The sequence below is a fragment of the Schistosoma mansoni genome (assembly GCF_000237925.1).
Source record: "Schistosoma mansoni, WGS project CABG00000000 data, chromosome 3 unplaced supercontig 0083, strain Puerto Rico, whole genome shotgun sequence".
Taxonomy (NCBI): Eukaryota; Metazoa; Platyhelminthes; class Trematoda; order Strigeidida; family Schistosomatidae; genus Schistosoma; species Schistosoma mansoni.
The window spans coordinates 73,459-95,816 of NW_017386008.1; the positions used below are offsets into that span (position 1 = coordinate 73,459).

Genomic DNA, 22,358 nt, shown 5'->3' on the forward strand with positions numbered 1-22,358 from the left:
GCGGAAGTAGAACTGGGACAGGACATTTTCATATATATGCGACTGTACAGCTTGATAATAAATTCGTTGAAAAGAGATCCTTTCGCTGAACTCCATGTTTTAATTTTAACAGCATATACAAATAAAGAAAACTTAAGGAAGAAATCACAAGTGTATGCATGGAGGGATTTTCACTTGCAAAATGAATCCAACACTAAGTACCAATAAACTGTTTGTGATTAATAATGCCAATAAACGTTTTTTTCTATGTCTAAGATAATAGGTTTGTTGTAGTTATTTTCTCATAACGTTCTAGGTTTAAGATTCAGAAACTCAGCCTAAATGATGTTTTCTGGAAATCTTCAAAAAAATTGGGCACATTTTTATAGACGTTTACTGAGATTAGATCCTTCGGAAAGACCTAGCATTTTCCAGAATTACAGATTAATAGTCTACCCAAATCCCGATTCATTTGTTTTGGTAAATAATCCATAAAACAATATTTTGGTGTTATCACTGTAAGTAGATTTTTGTCTGGGCTGTACAGCAAAGTTTGTGCTCATGGATAGGATACTCCCAATATTCTCAAATAGTAGCCTTCAACAGACAACGATCATAGTTCTATCATAATCGGCAAGGCAACTCACCGGATAAAATGAGAACAACCGACCATGATGGAATGATGAGGTAGCCTTCAAAATACACTGTTAATTAGAAAAACCTGGCCCATTTGGAAAACTGCTATACAACGGAGGTGACTTAATGACTGTGAGCTATGGACAAATAATAATATTCTCATCTGGAACCAGAAAAACATGAAATGGAGTAAAATTTGGTGACTGTAAATTTTGCGGGGAAAGGACTATTAATACATAGTGTGTACTGGAGAGGTTTTCATTTATTCATCCGTAAAGAATCCTGCATTATTTCTCGGACCTCTAGTTTCAGATAACCACTTCTGATACAGATTAGAAGCAATAAAACTTGGCGAACAAATCTCAGATTCCTTGAACTTATTTCCATTTTATAGCATTAAATTTCTTTACGTTTTTTATATCAACGAGAGTAACCAAGTTTAGTTTTCCAAAAATGTTACTGGCTTTTAAGTCAATGAACTTTCGCAGGCGTGAACTAAGTGACCTCATGGAGTATTAATGCTTAAAGTAGGCCGAAAGCTAAGCTATTGTTACGACAGAAATGAATTACGGTTCCACTTGAATCATTAGAAAATAACGGAAGCGTAAAAAATTTCGGAGACCAACTTTTCGAACACATTCGTGCCACTGACACGTTTCTCCATTCATTGTTTTTATTTGCTTTGGCCTAACCTGTTTTTAGGAGTCACTTTTCATCTTGTTTCATTCCAGGTGGAGCAGTAATCTTCCAACCTGCCCAGGACGAATAAATTTCGATTTGGGTATCGACAGAATATGCGCCGCCAATCCTTTATTGTTGGAAATATCAGCAGAGTTTTGTCTTCAATAGTGGAATAGCTCCTGGTAATAAACTGATATTACATATGCAGCGCTTTTGATATGATAATATGAATATTGAAGTAGACCGAATACATTAGTTTGTAAAACAAAGATTTATTTTATTTATATATATAAACATATAAATATTGGTATAAGGGAGCACCAGATATATATGCGCCACACAAAACAATGAGAATGGAAAGAGAAAAGGGATAAGGTGCATATAAGCAAAAAATGAACAACAAGGAACATAAAGTGCGTGTTGTAATGATAGGAGTAATAATGGGGGAAACAGAAAAGAACAACCAGAAGATCTAATTTCAGTTTAGGAAGTTACGACCACTCTTTATGAAAAAAGTAAAAGAAGGTTACAGCAGGGTCATCACTGGATTCTATTCTTAACCATATCTGATAACGTCTCCCGCCACTGTGTTGTACAATCTCTTGGAACACACCCACGGAGTTGTGAAGGACCAGCAGAAGCCAGTCCTGTACAGCTATCTTTCATACCACGACACCATGTCATACACTGACCTCCTCTCCGCTTTCTTCTAATCTGCCTCAGTTCCGTGGAATTCTCTTGGACGACATTTGTAGAACATGTCCAATCCACCGACGTCGGTGTTCCAAGATGGTGATACTAATTGGATTGTCATCTCTGCGCCCGAACACATGATGCCGAACCTCTGCATTACTAACATGGTGTTGCCACTGGATGTCAGCAATCCTTCGGAGACAACGATGATCGAACACAGAGAGTCGTCTAACATCCTCAACTCGGAGAGACCAGGTTTCACAAGCATAGAGCAAAACTGCTCTCACCGACGCGTTGTAAATCCGACCTTTTACAGCCAGACTAACATCACGAAGGCGCCAAAGATGGCCCAGATTGGCATAAGCCGCTCTGGCTTTCATTATACGTGCATCAATCTCATCACTCACGCCACCACCAGCACTTATATAGCTACCTAGATACACGAACTTCTCAACTACTTCGATCTCCTCACCATCCAGGGTGAGTACAGGATGAGAATCCTGCCAGTCTTGTAGGAGTGCTTTGCACTTGTAGGGTGCAAAGCACATGCCGTACCTGCGGACACTGATTGCCAACTGATTAAGTGTGGATTGCATGGCTTGGGCATTATCGCACAGTAAGACAATATCATCCGCATACTCGAGGTCGAGAAGTCGTTCCCCAGGCAACATATCCACACCACCATTACTTACATCCATCAGAGCTGTTTCCAGAATGTCGTCGATGGCAAAGTTGAAGAGGAATGGTGAGATCGGGCAACCCTGATTAACCCCACTGCTCGAATGTAACAAGGGAGAAAGGTGGTTGTATGCCCTCACTCTGTCTGAGGTGTTCGTATACAGGGCCTTTAAGATGTTAATGAACTTCTCAGGCACACCCTTCTTCAATAGACAATCCCAGAGAACAGTCCTGTCCAACGGATCGAAGGCCGCCATGATATCAAGAAACACTACGATTGTTGGCCTGCGATAAGTATGACGGTGTTTTAACATTTGGCGGAGGGTGAAGATGTGATCAATGCATCCTCGACCAGAACGAAATCCAGCCTGCTCCTCGCGAGTCAATCGTTCTCGGGTTTTAAACAACCTACGAAGAATGACAGAAGCCAATAGTTTGGACGCAATCGGAAGAAGACTTATCCCCCGATAGTTAGTGCAAGAACAACGTGGACCCTTTTTAAAGATAGGGACGACTATCGACCCATTCCATAATGTTGGAACACTTTCTTGCTCCCGAACCTTTGCAAACAACACCGTCAGTTCCTTAGCCACAAAGTCACCACCATCTTTAAAAAGAGCCGGAGGTAAGTCATCTGGGCACGGTGATTTGTAACGTTTCAAGAGTTGGATCAGTCGTCACCAGTCATGGGGGGCAGGACAAACTGGTTGATGTTGCTGGAGCAGCAGGCCAGTTGAACTGCCCTTCGAAAAATTCCGCCCATCGTCCAAGACGTCGACAGATGTTAGTGATTGGCATCCCGTCATCCTCGTAGATTGTTTCACTCACACCGGATTTCTTGCTGCCAGTGGCTCGGATGAGTTGGAAGAGCTTCCGGCAGTTACCAGGTGCAGTCGCTGCTTCCATCTCATTAGCACGCTCCGACCACCAGGCTTCTCGGTCCTTACGCAAGTTTTGCCCGATTTCATTACGTAACAGCCTTCGTTTGTGGTCAAACTCACGGTCAACCAGAGTAGACTGACAGGCTCCCATCAGTTGTAAGGAGCCAGAAGAAACCCAGTGCTTATAAGCGGGACGTTTCGCGAAGCCGCAAGCGACCATCAAGTCTCCATCGTCCACCTGGACGACTCTCCTCTGTGCCTAGACGCCTGACCATTGAATTCAAGTCTCCGGCTAGTACTACAATATCCGTCGAACGCGCTTTCTGGAGAAGAACAGTTAACTGGTGGTAGAACTTATACTTGATTGTATTCAGGCTGCAATCTGTCGGGGCACAGGCCGAGATGATGAAAAGAGATCGTTTCCCACGCCGATTTCTTCTCACTTTGATGGAACTTTCTAATCTAGCAGCACACAACCAACTGTAAATAGGGACGCCGTTTATTAGTGCTGCCTCAGCCCTAGCGTTTAGTGCAACACCAATCCCAGCCAAACCGAACTAAGATGCAACAGGGGCTCCCTGGTAAATGCACGTAAAACAAGCCTTTTAAAGCGGCAGATGGAGGGCAAGTTCGTAGTACTTTACTAGAGTCTTGAATACAGGACTCGGATAGACAACAAACGTCTATAATAAGACTTTATAAAGACATAGACAGCCCCATCTGTTGACCGGCCTTCATTTGTATGCGAACGTTGAATGAAGCCTGCTTGAACGGTGTACGTGGTTTGGGATTGACTGGTTCGGTATTCGAACTCGTTGGAAGCATTCAATTTCGACCAGGCGGTAACTGGAGATCATTTAGATAGAAGAGTTTCCACCATGGGCGAGCTGCTGCATAAGTTGAAAAGTAAGGATGCACAAATTGAGAATAAATGAAAGTGAATAAACGACTTAGTAAATAATTATGTAAATCGCTGACTTTTAGTTGGAGCGTGAATAGTATTGTTAGTAGAAATCGTCATTACATTTATTTGTGTGTGGGCTGTGATACTGCCCAGATGCCCAAACCAAAACAGGTGGTTTCTTTAAGAGGTCACACACAAAGCCTTTGACCTAAAGGTCTGATACACAAAGCAGTGGTGCCTCGTAAGGAGATGCAGTCTCATAGTGGCCGGTGATCAACGATTGATTCATACGCCATTTGTTCCCTCAGGATACTGGAGCCCATTTGCACCATTGATTTGGAATCGGAGTTTTCCAACTCCCCTAGGTGGACTTTCCGTGTCCGCCGGTGTGGTTAAAGCGCGTGACATTTGCTTTTTGTCCTCTCGGTTTCGTAAACAACACCTTACATGGATCAGGTAGAGACAGGTATCTACCACAGTACATTAGAAATTGGTCGCGCAATTTCGTGGATTGGTTGAGGTTAGACATTAACACCGTTTGATGCCAGCTCAGTGGTCTATCGTTTAAGGGCTCTGGCTCGAGACTGGTAGGTCTTGGGTTCGAATCTCGCGAGTGCGGAGTCGTGGATGCGCACTGCTGAAGAGTCCCATAATAGGACGAGTTGACTGTCCAGTGCTTCCAGGTTTTCCACGGTGGTCTAGCTTCAACTGACTCATGATCTTAACTATAAAAATATCATTATGGTTTCCTCTGAGTACGGTTGGGGGAATGAGGCGGCTTTAGAGTTGTTCTCGGTTTTTCTCACTTCTATTCCGTCATTTGTAAGCTTTTTCCATTAAATGTAGACAGATAAGTCATCAATCTCATGGATGCCCATCAGACATGGTCTATCATAAAAACTCATGATGTCCTAAATTATTGTGAGTCGCTCAATGTTTTGTTTTCTCACTCCGATAACTTTACAATTTTAAACTCTTGCATATTCTTTGATTTACTATCAGACTTTGCCATCTCTAAACCACATAATCTGGCCTGCTCTTTACAACTTTTACCATTATTTATCTTCAAAGCAGTGTGGTATACTAAATGGATATCTAACCCACAACACAGAAGCTTTAACCATCTCATTCGCTTGCAATATGAAACAAGTAGAGACTGTATCCCAACCAGGAGTTGAGATTAAAGCAATGTTCATACACACTACAAACGTACGACAGCCTAACATCACAAGGGAAGGAAGGTGTCGTTACTGACAGGCAAACACCATGGTAAGGATATAACTTCAATCCACGCATCTCTGAAGGGCAAAAAACTTTATTTAATTATGATTCCCTATGGTCAAGTGAGACACCGTGAACCAGAGGTATTGATACTAATTTATTGTGTAAAATATCTACTCAAATCGTGTTTGTGATGTTGAATTGGTTTCACCTCCTAACGAGTAATCTTATTATGAGCAAAAGTAAACTTTCGCTAAGAACAAATAGTTTTCATGAGCCTATAATATCAATAAAAATAAAAGTGAGCTGAAATAGCTTCAACAAAAAGGAAGATAGCTATTTGTGCACCAGAATATTATTTTCAGAATTATATTTTGAAACGACGCATAAACCTATAATTTCAGCTTTTTTTGAACCACCTCCCTGCATACAGTTCTTTGTCCATTCAAACAATAATTACGTTTTTTTCTTTAAAAGAAAATTAATCTGAGTAGTCATACCTTCACTAGTTCACCACAAATAACTCACTTTCAGTAGGCATAAACATCGTCTGCCTTGCTTCTCCCCCTCTTTTCTTACCCTCCTTCAAGAGGTGCCATCGACAACGCGTATGGAACAGGTGATTTCGTTCTCCATCATCATTAATAACTCGGATGTTTCATAGAGATATAAGTTCGGTTTATAGGAGCTCTCAAACTTACGTATATTTACTCCCGACTATGAGTTGCATGTATCAATGCAACCTCTATGAAATGCGCTAACTAATATATTGGCAATGCAGTTCATACTAATATTATTTGCACCCATATGTGAGAGGTGTCATCACCTATACTATTGTGGTCAATGTATTTATAAAATATCAAACTAACTAAGAAACCTACCATAATGAAGACTGTATCTTCCGTTATAGTTTGATCTTGCTTGTAAACTGGTATGCCTCATGTAACAGACTATTATTTGAGAATAAATTGTCATCATCATTGAATTATGAAACACCTCGTTGGAACCGTTTTCAGTGGTCAATAAGAAATGCTTTCTTTGAAACATTCCTAAATTTTCGTGACCCAGAAGGATGATTCACGATCAGTGATGAGGAATTCACAAATCATAACTGAAGATTAATTGTCTTTAATCAGCAAATTATAACACCCAAGAATGGAAAGTTTATGACCAGTAATACTTGAAATAGAAACTTTGGCAGGCTTAGTTATAGCATCGTAACATAATGACTTGGTGCTGCCAGTGTCAACAATAAAGTCGTAAATAACACAACTGGACAAATATAATCGTCTTAGAAGATGAAGTGTATTGCTCTAAGTAGTAAATAATGATAATGTATGTCTATTAGGATCACCGAACCTGTGCTCAATTCTGTAACCTGCTTTACAACTCCTCCATACTTTGTTTTCCGTATTTTCACAAGGATGAGGATGGACGTTAATTAAACGTCTACCTGCATGGACTTGAGTGCTCATCGGATTAGGGCAACTAAGCAATGTATTGGGATTATTGATGACCTGGAGGACAATTTCATGCATCCTGGAATGGATGCTGCGGCATTTATAATAGCTCTCTTTCCTGATTTGTTGTGTTAATTCTTTTTTCCCCTCTATTATCGTTCATATACCTAGGTTCTTGCCTGGAGGTATTGGTGATCCACTGCTATCAGACACGGAAGCCCGTTAAGCGAAAGCTTCTTCTATTCCGTCCTCAACCATTTGAACCATTTGAATTCCTGCAACTAATCGATCATCCACCTGCATATGAAATTGATCACCAAAATTACACTTAAAGGCTTACTTCTGCAACTCAAGTGTAATTTGTCTAACCCTTTGGCTATCTTGTAAAATCGTTTATTGAAACTTCGGTCTTAAACAGCATTCGAAATTAATATATTAACATGATTTAGTAGTAGTTCCTTGGTAGCTGTGTATAAAAGTGAAATAGGCTTATCTGGGAATGCTAAAGTTTCTAATAATACATAGACCTCCTTTCCGATGAATGTGAGAAAATTAGCCACAATTTTATCATCTTTATTGTATTTCCTAGTCATGCTCCAGATTACAAACTTTTTTTGTAGTCTTTAAAAACGTCAGAATTTTAATGAATATTCGAATATTCCATCGCCATATCAATCGGGAAGGCAATATAATGGTTACTATTATTTGAAATGACTCGCTAAATAAGAGTTTCCGAAATAGTTAAATTTACAGCAAGTAGAACTATTATGGAACAAATGAACGTATTATATTCGGAATTCGTAACCATCGAGCTACATAATACAAAGGAATCATTATTTCACTCAACAACCAAATAATTCAAAAATAATCATATTTTTTTCATACACATAGTTCAGCTTATCATTCTGAAAACAGCAAGAACAAAGATTCTAGCACAGCAGCATGAATTTATTTTGCTTCGTAGGTTCTCGTCAGCTGCTTACAACCTGTGATATTTAAAACCATAATTACATAATGGGTTTAAATCACTCACATGAAAGAGTTTGGTTAGACGTTATATTGAAGACATATTCGTATAGTGTAGCAAGGGTGTAAATAAAATCAATGAACTGAATATTGTAAATATATATTTCATTTAAAAGAACATTCCACAACAACAAATGTTGAGGTGCTATCTAAGTTATACACAGTGATAGACTTAGGTACTCCTACGTCTTGTCTGCTGTATCCCGTGGAGATTTATGAATGGTAACTTTGAGGACTATTTATGGACCAATGTGATATGTATATTTCCTATTGTATAATTGCTAAGTAACTTCACTATTCATATTCATGTTCCCTTTATTATGAGCTTTATTTTAACCTATGGGATATTATTATACGATTTACCATTCTTGAGTTATACCAAGTCTATTGATTACTGTTCCCCCTATTCACAGCCACATTTGTCTGAAACTTGTACAACTGTTATTTTCTATTTTATGATACGACGTAGTCTGTTTGATTGGTATATAAACGCAGTATGTTTGAGAATAATGATTCATATTGCAGAGGCTGTTATTGGTTTTCTGTACGTAACTGGCTGGGCTAGGCTGATCGCAAAACTGAGAAGTAATCAAGACTGCTCATACGGTTTCGGTGTATCAATAATCCGATCGATAAATTCACCGCTCTCTGATTGGCACTGTTATCACACAATATACAAACAGGGCACTCAGGCAATTGATATAACACAGTAGTTCGAAGGGCTAGAAACACTTGATTACATTATGAGTAAACATCGACAGGAATATTTAGAGTAGAGCTCAGTTGATAAAATAACATTGTCAATTTGAAAGATAGTTGAAATAAATTCCAACTGTGTAATAAATGCAGGAAAAAGTTCAGAGAAAATGAAAATTTTATTAAGATGAAGCGTAAGAATGCTTGTCATCAAGGCGGAGGGAGATTAATAACCATTTCCTTTTGAACAAAGAAGTCAGGTTTTCGACGCCTGATGGCGACGACTTCAGCAGGCTTCAGAAGACTGGTGTTTGGCAGCTCACTGATCACTTTAAAGGATTGCAGGTTTTCCTGGATCAGGGAAATGTTTGGTGATTGCACCGTTCAGAGTCTTTATTCCTCTTGTTCTGAGACTTTTTGTATCATGTTCAAAAAACCTAGGATATGCCTTCCCTTCTGTTTGGCCAGTGTAGCTTCATTGCCATGTTCACCTAAATTCATAAATACGGTTGAGGGCAAAACGAAAGGGGTGCTTGTCAACCTTTTATTGAGTTACTGAACATGTTGTTTTATAGAGAATCAAAAGTTTAACCCCCGGATAAGTTCTGGCTAGCTCAGTGTTCAGTCTCCTGTAGATTATGTGTGCGACCTCACCACCTTTGAAGTTAATATATATAGATACTGGCTTTTATTGGCCGTAATTATTTCCCTCTTGTTTTCTTTAGGCTTTTTATATTTGTTAATAAATTTTTGTAACGGTTGTTTTCTAGGCATTTGTGTACGTTCATGCATTCTTCTCCAGTTTGTCGGTGGTACATATCCTTTCTATATATTTACAATATTCTGTCCATTAATTTTATTTACACCCTTGCTACACTATACGAATATGTCTTCAATATAACGTCTAACCAAACTCTTTCATGTGAGTGATTTAAACCCATTATGTAATTATGGTTTTAAATATCACAGGTTGTAAGCAGCGGACGAGAACCCACGAAGCAAAATAAATTCATGCTGCTGTGCTAGAATCTTTGTTCTCGCTTTTTTCTAAACCATATTATTGTTAGTTTGTCAATATACTGAAGTATAGATCATTCGCTATGAAAATTATGTGACTTTCCTTGAACTGTCAGAAGGAGTCTTGTCCAAATTCCTTTTTGGCCTCGCAGTCCACAATTATAAGTAGTCAGTCGTTCCAAATACGTTCGTTATCATTCAAGATGAGTGTCCAGAATAATTACCCAATGAAGATGTCAGTGTGATCTGTAAACACAGTATATATATCGTAGTTCTGTTTTTGTGATAGCTGACAAATGAGAACGAGAGTTATGTGTAGCAGCAGTGTATTCGTGATTGATAATCGGTGTGTCATGTCACGAGAGTACAAAATGAGATCAGAATATCAAGGTCAAGTTTGCAAACAATGGTTTTACAGACAATAATAGCACTTGTTTTTAAATTATGCGAAATATAGAAAAAAAGAGCAAAAAATGAAAAAAATGTATTACAATTAAGCCTGTGTTAACTGTAAATGTCAGTCATGCAAAAAATGAACTACTACGATTAGTACTCATCACATTTTGTCCCGTCCAACAGGGATATCATTAAAATGTTCGTGAATAGGAATCCAGAAAAACACAGACGAAAACTGACATGAATTTCAAGTGAAGTACCTATTTAAGAAAAGAACCATTACTTTCGAAAATGTAAACAACTAGGGAAAATGACATGCAAAAAAGCACAGGTGATCATTGTAGACAAATAAAGTTCTTGACGATATAACCAAAATTACTTCAGTGCAAGTTGAAATATGAGTCCCAATGCATTAGGAACGATGGAAACTACAAAAATACTGGAAGCAAAAAAGATAAATGTCCAGAAAAAGAATAATCCATAACCTGGAGACTAAGAATTTTCATACTTTGCACTGACTGATTTAAAAAGAAAATGTTAGTTGTTGTTTCCTGAAATTAGCATTTCTTTCGCCGCTTGTTTATCCGACCTGGAACCAATGTGTTTCACACCTTACCGCGTAATACTAATAGGATTGTTTGTAATGTAGGTGAAGCCTTACGCTATCAATTCTTGATTTCCATTATTATATTATCTTAAACACAAGCTTGTGTCATTTCTGATTGTTGTTGACGTAGGTGCATCGTATGTACTCACGTAGTCATTGACACACACTTTCTCTTCCAGCAAGTCTAAATCTCCCTATTTTTGGATAGAAATTTGTCCATTTTTTGGAGAAAACGCTTAATAGGACGTTGGGGAAATGGAAAAATACCAAAATTTGCCTTGGTCTGGGGAAATCTACCAAAGATCTTGGAAGAACCCGAATATCGTGAGGTTGGGATCTCATGTACTACTGTGTGCACTCCAGCACACAAGGTATCGTCATGCTAGACTCTAACCTACCAAAAGCTGCGCGTCATGTTTTTTCCTTCACTCTTACATTTTACCCACTTTCTATAGGAAGAAGGGTTATATTCCTGCACACACCGAATTCTGCATCTATATAAATCACATTGTTCATGTTGTATCTGGGAATATTCGGGATATTGTCCAGTCGTTTTTACGTGGTCAATCTAGAACGATTCCTTATTTGTATCAGCTTCATTCTACAGTTTCCTATATCATAGGTAACCCATATTGACGGTGGGTTCATTGGATCGCTAATTTATGATATATATAACGCGGTACACACTAAGTTACATAGCTTTGTAAGTCGGAGAAATGTTGATTTAGGCCAAAAGTATTTGCAAGTTAAACCACGTCGATGGTGCCCCTCCCCCTAACATTGACTCTAAAACAAGTAAATAGTCTTGTGTTTGGTCACAAAGTTAAATTCGGTTGTCTTAATTTCATTATTTGAGTACATGTTTATATATTCGTCCTTAAACCATATCAGGTATAATGTTTAATAATGCTACCCAAACTGAAATAGTTGGGTTGATGTTCAAATCTGTAACTTGATAAGTAAATGTCGGATGCCTTAATCACCAAACTATTCTCTTAGTAAGTTAGATTTTATGTGTGTTTGTTTGTCCTTCCTATGTAAGTGATGTTCTGTTATAAGACCTTAATTCTACTTTGGCTGTGATCACGTACTTTTTTAGTAAATACTTTGAGATAAAACAAGCTTTTCAAAATTCTGAAAATTGACCTAGAAAGAATGTAGAGACCTGTCATCCATAAAACTGAGTGTTTGCACAGTCCATGTTTGGTGTATTTCATACGTAATTTAAGCTCACATTTCCTCCAGGTTTTACAAACTTTTCATCTGTTAGGCTTTCTGGAGTGAGATATTAATTAATTCTTTGTTACTCCCATTTTCACAAAAGGGCATTTTTTCCTATTAAATCCCAGCAACTAGGTATGTTTTCCTGAGTTGCTATGTTCTTGATAGTTTGTAGCCACCAAATGATGTCTTCCATTTTGTTATGGTACAAAAACATTTCGATTGATTTTATTGTTTTTCATTTACAGCCATAGCTAGGAATATATTATTGTTTGTCGGCGGCTTTTAACGCTTTGATACTTCTGTACCCTGTACGGATGGAAATTGGGGACACAAGTGTAAAAGTTGGTGTTCGTGTTCGACCATTGTCAAGCAGTGAAGTGAATGATGGGAGTTCGACCTGTTTGTCATACCTAAATGAAGAAAATCAGCTAATAATTGGAAACGACAAGCTTTTTGGCTTTGACTATGTTTTCAAAGAAACAGATTCTCAAGAGTATGTCTACAGAAAGGCTGCCCTTCCAATGGTTGAAAATATCCTCAAAGGATACAATGCTACTCTGTTTGCCTATGGTCAAACTGGAAGTGGGAAAACTTATACAATGGGTACATGTATCTCCGAAAGTGTTGTAGAAGAATCCGCTGGTATTGTTCCTCGAATTATTAAGGATTTATTTGAGAAAATGCCAAATTATGAGTATGAATATACAGTGAAGGTTTCATTCCTGGAGGTATTATACACGTTTTTGTACTAAGTTATTTCCCAGATATATAAAGAGGATATACATGATCTGTTAGGCGAAGATGTATCTGCATCCCTACAAATACGAGAAGAGAATCAACTTGTTAAGGTATTTCCTCACTTCGTATTTAAAGAGTTTACTGCGTAGATTCCAGGCCTAACGGAAACAGTAGTCACATCTCCGGAAGAAGTTCTTTATCTTCTTCACTGTGGTTCAACAAAAAGAAGTGTTGCGAGTACAGCGATGAATTTAAAATCCAGTCGCAGTCATGCCATTCTTACTCTATGTTTTCTGCTGCGGCCAAAGATAACAGAGTTGGATGGGGAGAGTACAGAAGATACATTAACAGCTAAATTACATTTAGTCGACCTAGCTGGCTCTGAACGAATTAAGAAAACACATGCTGAAGGTGACCGACTTAAAGAAGGTATGTGTATTTTATAAGTATCTTTGGCTATTTCTACTGTTATCTTTTGGTGGCGTTTTTTATTACATGGTCAACATAAATATGATCCTCATTTCTCTTGCTAAACAGATTAATTATCAGTTACTTGACATTCTTTTTTTTTTCATCACATCAGGTTTGACTACGCTTGGAAAGGTCCAGGTAGTAAGCTATGTATTATTGACCGTAAGATTCATCCCCATACTTACGGTCTTCTAAGCTGTTTAACATGTGAGTGACACTTAACTCAGTCGATTGATAAGTTTCACGAAGTTATCTTTGACAAGGGTGTTAAACGAAATTGCTATCTTATGAAAGACCCCGTTATCATTTGCAAAGCATATGAGTGTTTGTAGAAAATTTTACTCTTTAGTGATGACACTAAATAATATCTTTGTTCCCACCGGTAGAATGTGGAATGATGTTCCTGGAATTCTCCCCTTACTTTTCTTAAATTACAGAGTGAAAAGGTTAAGCGTGTAATATTTTTTACGTGTTTAATTGTTCGGATTAACGAAGTGCTATTAGGGATACAGGCAACTCGTTTGAAAGTAGTCAAGCCATTTCATTCGTGGTTCTGAGGAGACATCCAACTATCACGGAAAGGTGTGTATACAGTGTAGGAGTTTGTTCTGTATTACTTTGAAACGGCCGATGGAAGTAGGTGTGTATGATTTACGTCTGTTCTGTCACTAATATCTTCTCTGTACTAAGATCAAGTGCAGTGTAAACGAGTCAATTAAACACATAACGATAATGGAAAATTAACAATATAAGATTTACAAAATACGCTAAGTTATTAGGTTTAATGTATTTAAATATTTAACCTTAAATGAGAAAAAGGGTAAAAATTTGTCACTGGCCCCATTTAGTTTAAACTATATAGTTTGGAGCTTTACTCAAAGAAATTTCCTTATCATACGGAACGGTTTTCTGCTTAAAATTCAAATTAGTGAATGAGGTAAGTGAATTATCTTCACTGGAAAGGTAGTTTCTAGGATCTTTATAGTTTTTTTTAATTATCTTGTTTAGCTCAGATGATATGGTTTTATTCTTTAAACATTTCTGACAGGTATCGATATAAATAGAGGATTGCTAGCACTTGGTAATGTAATAAGTGCTTTATGCGAACGGGACGCAAAGAAACGATCACATATTCCATATCGCGACTCACGTTTAACTCGCCTACTTCAAGATTCGTTGGGCGGGAATAGTGCCACTTTAATGCTTGCTTGTGTTAGTCCTGCAGATATAAATATGGAAGAGACATTGAACACACTTCGGTCAGTTGTTGTTGTTGCAGTATTGTATATTCGACATTTAATTCACCTTTATGTTGTTGCTAAGCTCAACCTACTCTGATTTGTGTTAAGGTTTCACATAAGTTTTTTATACACTAGAAAAAACAGACGAAAGTCATTGTCCTCACCTAGGATTACGACCGTCGCTGCTACATTGACGTGGTGGTTGGGCTTGCCTATCGTGATGAACCAATAGAGCTATGCTGGCTGGAACAATCGTTCCTCAAGGTCCTACCATGCCAGACAGGTCGGTTGATGAGCGGTAAGACTAAAAGCAGCAATCCCAAGGTCCGAAGGCGAAGTCGTACTGCCGACTGTACAGAGGTGTGATAGCAGTAAGGTGTTTCCTTCAGACAACCAGCATGACAGCGATGCTGCCTTCCCACAAGGAGGGTTGGGGTTAGAAAAGGTCGACCCTAAAAATGCACACCTCGCCTTATCCCACGGATTTCCGTCTCCGGCGGTAAGGTCCTTTGAAGAACGGAGCTAATACGTCAAAAATTCCCCACAAAAAGGCCGTGCGTGACCGACGTCAAGCAGTTGTCCCTTGGGCTCTGCGGTCACGCTCCCAGGTCGTTAAGACCAACACTAATACAACTTCTTTTTCAGGTCCCTCAAGAAATAACCTTCCACGATGTGGGCAGCCGGGAAGTAATATTAGCCCTCATACCCGTAACAACACACGAGACAAAGTTGGTCACTTTCAAGACTGAGGATTACGATAGTCCAATAGTAATAGGGTTTATCGGCTGGTGTCGAATTTCTGTTTGACGTCTCCTAAATATCACTAGATGTCGAAGTAGTTGGTTGGGTTAGCGTCATACATATTATGACTACCTCAATCAATGGAATTTAGTATCCTGGTTGTTATATCTAGAGTTTAAATACTCAATATACCGTGTACTATGTGAGCACCTGAACGCTAGAACCCTCCAAGTCGAAAATGACAAGACGAGTGAGGAGTTTTATTCCAGTATCGGATGTGTATAAAACTCTCAGATATAGCTTTTAGTGAAAGCGAAATCCATTGTAGTCATTCATTCCACATACAGCGGTTTTTAGCATTTGTCCAATAGGCAAGCTACACATCGATGCTCTGAAATGCTCTGTGACATCCTCGACTAGCGATGTTAGCATGTTGATATGGAGCGGTCTGCTCAGTGATCTGTATTATTCTTCAGACATAACCCTCATTATTTTCAAAGTTTCAACTCTTCTAACCAGCAATTAGTTTTTCGCCAGTTGATTTCTTCATTGATTAGTTATAGTGTTACTCAATTTACGAAGCACAAGTCCATGTATTCGGCTTTAAGGCATACATTTTGTCTGAGTAGTAATATCATCCAGATGCTCGAGTTACAGTAGGTGGAATAGACTGATCAATGATCGAAGACGTTGTATGACATCTCTAAACATCAATTGCATTTTTGGTGCATATGCATCCCACTCGACTTTCAACACTAAACTTCCTCTTTCGGCTTCCTCCTCAATTGTCACCATGGCCAACGATTCTAGTGCGCAAAACACTATCCCAGGTCTTCTAAAACCCCTCTCCAAACTACACATTGGAGCCTTCAACGTACGTACCTTAAGTCAAATCGGTCATCAGACCTCCTTGGCTAAAACCCTAGAATCTCGTACGATTGATGTATGCTGTGTTTCCGAAACACGTATACAGGATCCTAGTATGGTCATTCACTTGACCGCACCTCGCCAAGATGGAGAGCCGGCGAAATACACCCTCCGTGTATCTGGCGACCCGATGGCTAGTTCTCATGGACTTGCATGTGTAGGCATAGCATTTAGTACAAGGGCAGAACAAGCACTATTAGAATGAATCCCCTGTTAACAGTCGCTTATATGCTGTTTTGCTAAGTAGCTCCAAATAGATAGAGACACACGTTGCCTTTTCGTCGTTTCTGCCTACACTCCCACTGACTGCAGCCCAGATGAAGTGAAAGATGACTTTTACAAAAAGCTATCTGAACTTCTTCACAAAACTACACGCTCAGACATAGTACTCGTAGCAAGTGACTTTAATGCCCAAGTAGTTAGTTTAAACCAATCAGAAGAACATTTAGGTGGGTATTTTAGTATCCGGGCTCGGCGAACAGATAATCGTGACCGTCTGCTGCAGTTGTGCTCAGACAGTCCTTTACTTATAACAAGGACTAATTTTAAACATAAGTGGAGATATCGTCTGACATGGCGACCACCTGCACTAAACCAACGATGGACTCAAGTAAACCATATTGCCATCAATCATCGTTAGAGAGGGTCGATAGAAGACTGTCGCTTGTTCTGGACTCTGATCATGCTTTAATACGAGCACTCAATTGTTTGCGCCTCACTGGACTCGGAAAAGTCAGATTTTGCTTGGAAAGATACACGAAACAGAAGCGATATCTATTAGTAATTTGAACCCAAAATGTTACGAAAATGCAACGGATTTATAGTAAGTTTATTGCTCTGATAGACTCGTAGACTTATCCCGTCACTGCGAACACGATGAAGAGCGAAAGCGAATCAGATCTAAGTAAAACAAAAGTCTACGGAACGGTCGTGAGCAGTGGTGGGCGACGAGAGGCTGTAGGTAAAACCAGATAGCCTTTCAGTGCAACAAAAGAAGCTGGAATTAAGAAGTGTGACTATCTCGGAAAAAATAACACTTCTCCTGCTCTCAACCCAAACGTTTAGAACTATGGGTGAAACACTTTGAGGAGCAGTTCAGCAGGGATTCAGCCACTACACAACTACTCACCATTCTCAAACAGCCCGAGAGAAATATTGGAATAGGTCCATGACAATAACTAAAGTCCAAAAAGCTGTGGCTTATCTGAAAAGAGGAAGAGCAGATTAATTGGCTCCAGAGGTCTTTACATATGGTGGTCCAGTTTTAACAATTAGGTTGACTAATATTTTAGCTAAAATCTGGGAGTTGGACGTAATCCTATCCGACTGGTCGCAGTCACAGATTGTCCAAAGATATAAGAAGGGGTCAAAATCATCCTGTGTTAACCATAGAGAGATTAGTTTGACTAATATAGTATAATACAAAATACTAGCCTCAATAATTATTAGAGTCGTGAACTGCAAACACGAGAAAATCAGACTGGCTTCAGACCTAGTCGTGGCTGTATCGACCACATATTCACTATTCGTCAGGTTTTAGAACACAGGCATGCTTATATGCGTCAGATAATGATAGTATTTCTTTGCTTGAAAACAGCATTTAATTCTGTAGACCGAGAGGTACTGTGTCATTGTCTGTCATCGAAAGTTGTACTTCAGAAGTACATAAACCTTGTGAAGGCTCTTTACTCGAACACTACCAGTCAAGTCAGAGCTTATGGAGAACTGTCATCTGATTTTACAACCTCAAATGGTGTCCGACGAGGCTGTCCACTATCCCTATTTTTGTCGAACTTCATCATAGACCTACTGCTGGAAATAACACTCCCGTTGACTGAATTTTCAGAAATTGTTCTCTTACCAGGAGGTCCACTTGTCGACTTAGAGTACGCAGATGACGTAGTCCTCTTTGGTGAAGACGCTGACAAAATGCAGAGTCTTCTGTTAGCACTGAGTAACAATGCCAGGGTGTTTTTAGGATGCGTTTTCCCCGTCTAAATGTAAATTGTTACTCCAGGACTGACTTGACAAGTGGACTGAGCCATGTTGGTAGGTGTAGAATACCTGGTTGGGATGCGCGAGATGATAACAACCGATTGTTAGAGACCCTGAATGCCATGATTCAAGATCGTTTGCAATGGCGAAGGTGCATTCACTCTGTGTTCTCCCAAATTCCAATCTTCTGAATTCTTCATGTTCCAATTTTTTTTCTCTCTCGAAATTTATTTCACTGGATTATACTCCTTGAATAACATCTTCAAACCTTAATCCGTCCGATTACTGTTTATACTCTTACTACTTCTACCACTATGGGATTTGAATCGACAACTGCATCTCTGCTAATGTGGTATGGCAACTCGAATTGATGTACGTACGTACGAAGTTCTACGTTGTAACTGATTGACTACATATGCATCCATCTTTTATCTTCCTGTAGATCGTGAGCTTTAGTACCGTTTCATGCGTTTTATTCTGCTAATTTATTCCTCTTCAACCCATTTTACCTACTTTTAGCCTCTTACACTACCATTGACTTACAGAAAGAGATAGTGATAGTGAAAATATAAAATAACATTAAGAGTTGAGATTTCGGTCTGGACATTATTAACTCGTGTGTTCTTACAGTGTGAATCGTTGATAATTTCCGTTTGTTTTCATCGTGGATGGAAATCTGTTAAGGAATCTGAAATAAAAGCTAAACGATTGGAGATGGCTTTGTCGTCCTGAGGGCGTGACTACTAATCTCAAGGAAGAAGTACTAGACTCTAGTCACACAAGGCGTTAAGTGAGTCGTGTAATGCTTTAGCTTTGTACCGGTTCCGTAAAACCTTTAGACATAAGTCAAAATTTTTCTACCCCTTGCATCGTAGGAAGGCAACATCCTTTGAAATGCTAGCTTTTGGTGGACACCCCTTTACTAGCACCGAACTCCAGCATGGTCAACCATTTGATCTCACCTTCCATCCTCCAAAATCTGAATTTTTTGGTTTCACCACTACTGTATTGATCAGATTAACGTGATAGGACCTTCAAAAATAAATTTTCTAGCCAATATATCTTGGTTGAGTCCTCATAATAGAAAAGCCTAACCACCACATCAAAATGTAAGTTAATTTAAAATCAGATATTTCAATCATTATTCTCTTCCTTAATTTGTAGTAATATATTTGTATTATTCCAGATATGCAGATCGAGCACGTTTAATTAAAAATAAACCAATTTTAAATCGTGCTGATCCTAAAGATGCTGAACTTGCTAAACTACGTGTTTTGGTTGCTCAATTACAAGCACGATTAACTAATGGTTCTTCTTGTTTTCCACTACTCAGTCCTTGTCCAAAAACAATTATTAAACCATTATCTGCTACTACTATTAATAACAATTCTACTAACAGTCAATTTTCTTCAGAAGTAGTTACAAATCTTATGAATAAAAATAAAAAGTTAGAGGTTAGTAAGTTGTATCTAATTGTTATACTCACCAAATTCTGTGATTATTACTTTCAATTTTTACATCATGAACCTAGGACAATCATAATCAAATGTTCTAGGTCTCTGGTGCATTGAACGCTTGTAATGATGACTGATCAGTTTCTATGCCCTCGTTAATGTTAAACTTGATAAGCGGACAAAATTGGAAAAAAAATGAATGCAACAAAAGGTTTACCTTCAATTCTGTTGTAGTTGCAAAAATCAGGGGTTCTTTACCGATTAGTATCATCGACCGTGAAGTCATTAGATACTGTCAGGAAATATGTTAGAATTATTGATAATTTGGATTATAGAAGAACATCAAGTGCATTCGATTTCTGGAGTCCTGAATAATTTTCCAACTGCATAGATTAATTTACAGTTTTTCAACTCCGCTCTTTAAATAACGTCCATTAGAATTCTCTAACAGGATCAATAGAAAATTCTCATAAATGATGAAGACAGCTAAATATTCGATACCTTCAGACGATAAATAAGGTTTATAAATGCCAACAAGTTGAACCGAACAATCATTTTCTAAGTCTGCATCGAACAACTTATTGGAACCTCCCTCATTGTCCTGTGCTAGTGGTAATGTAGGTGTGACATAACAGTAATCTATTAATCATGTAACTCAACTATACACCAAATTGTTAACTTGATGGGTATTGATTGAAGAATACCTTTATAATAAATTTCTCGAGATGTACCTCGATGTCACATTTATAGCAGTTTTTTATTTCATCACAAAAACTATAAATCCTGTAAATAGATTTATAGCATTTGTCAGGTAATTCGGTATGAATTATACTCTAATTGTGCTGACTAATAATACCTCCTGCCTGCCCAAATTGATGTAGGTGAAACGGAGTTCGAACCAGAGACTCAATTGTCTAACGCTTTAATTAAATAGTCTACCCCTTCTATTATCCCAAAATAGATTTTTAACTTATTCATATTTTTATTTTTAAAAAAAACAATTATTTACAGAGTGAGAAGCTTCTACTTTGTGCAGAATTAGATCATACTATCGAAAAAATGAATGAATTATACAGGAATAATTTCGATGCTGATAATTTACGTGATACAGTAATTTCGGAACTTCAAAAAGTTGAATCAATTATCAAGTAATTTCTAATTTATCATATTTATTTTCTAAAAAAATTATTTAATTACAGCTCCTTAAAACAGTTTGTTAGAGATAAATTCAATGAATCTCCTGAATTGATTAGTTATATTCAAGAATTGGAAGACATCCTAACTGGATTGATAAAAAATTTTAATGAGTCGAATAAAGTAAGTTCAAGAGTGAAGTGACTTTTCGAATATATATTTATCACTTTGCTTATCCTTTCCCTTAATCTGTTAGTCTTTTGGTTTTCATATCAAGATGTTGTACTTGTAGAGATAATCAGGAAGAAAATCTACTTCACTTAGATTTTGTTTCTAGTTAGCCCCTATATCAGCATAGCGTGTTTGCAATCCTGTGTGATTAGAACTCAATTACATTTATAAGGTTAAATCACCTTAATTAACATTTAATGACCATTTATTTGTATTGTTAAGTTGTAAGAAATTTTGTTTTGTTTCCCTTCTTTTTTAACACAATTACAGATTACAAATGAAGAATTAGAACATGCATATAAACAATCGTCTGATTTTCTAGCTGAATTTCAATCAGACAGTACATGTTTCGATGCAGAAGAAGTAGTTGAAAAGACAGCATTAAATATTCATACGGAAATCGACGTTAATAATAACGCTAACTGTATTTCAAATTTGAGCAGTATTAAAACTACAGCGCAGCCGCAACTTGTTGGTAAGTAGTGAGTTTTCTCAGAAATTTGAAATATTCGTTTCACTATTGGTGATTAATTTAAGTTAATTTGTAATAACTAAATATTAAATGTTTTACACTTTGAAAATTGATGAAAGGGAGTAACCATGGAATTGACGTATTGTTTATCAGCAAAAGATGTAAATATAATAGTTGCGTAAATTTGTTCATTGTGAATTTCATTCTGTAGAAACAATTCATATACCACACTTATCACTAGTCAGTCATTTAATTGTGACAAAGATCATAGGACTTGACATATGTTCATCAATCTAAGATGCTACACTGCCTATTTACACAATGGAATAGATATGATCCACAGCAAATAAATCAAAATAACAGTATTATTAATAACATAACACTTCATAAGGCATCATAGTCAGTGACTTCATAGACTGATGCTACATTTAGCCTGACCCCACCTGTAGCTTTCGCCCACCGCATTCCTACACTGATCAGCGTCACACTTCGCAGTGGGTGATCGTTTGGTATAGGTGATACATGTCCAAACCATTTTAGCCGATAAAGATTCACTACCTCATCTATTACTACTCCACTTTGTTACGAAACTTTGATAAATTTTATCACTTCACCAAAGTTTCGTAATCCTCGAAATAATTTTAGTTATTAATTCAGATAAATTATAAAACTTGTTCATACTTTGTCTTTTGAAATCTTCTTAGGCTTCCAACTTCGTTATTCTGAGTTAAAAGATGTGACTTTAAAATACTATTTTGACTTTTCTCAAACTTACTCATTTGAGTATTCTCATATGTTATATAGTTGCGATCATGGGTCAATTAAAGCTAGACCACCATGGAAAACCTGGAAGCA

General features: G+C 37.9%; 1 protein-coding gene across 1 annotated transcript in view; it reads left to right on the top strand.

The window, feature by feature from the left end:
* Nucleotides 1-12,413: 12,413 nt before the first annotated feature.
* Nucleotides 12,414-22,358, top strand: part of Smp_173450 (kif4a, putative) — a gene marked incomplete at its 5' end in the record, with an annotated part of 28,753 nt that continues 18,808 nt past the window's right edge. Inside the window, 7 exons of the mRNA XM_018791322.1 lie at nt 12,414-12,827; nt 12,864-12,947; nt 12,987-13,266; nt 14,357-14,567; nt 19,399-19,666; nt 20,879-20,983; nt 21,302-21,506. Coding sequence (XP_018645462.1) covers nt 12,414-12,827; nt 12,864-12,947; nt 12,987-13,266; nt 14,357-14,567; nt 19,399-19,666; nt 20,879-20,983; nt 21,302-21,506 — 1,567 coding nt within the window. The remainder of the gene's footprint in view (nt 12,828-12,863; nt 12,948-12,986; nt 13,267-14,356; nt 14,568-19,398; nt 19,667-20,878; nt 20,984-21,301; nt 21,507-22,358) is intronic.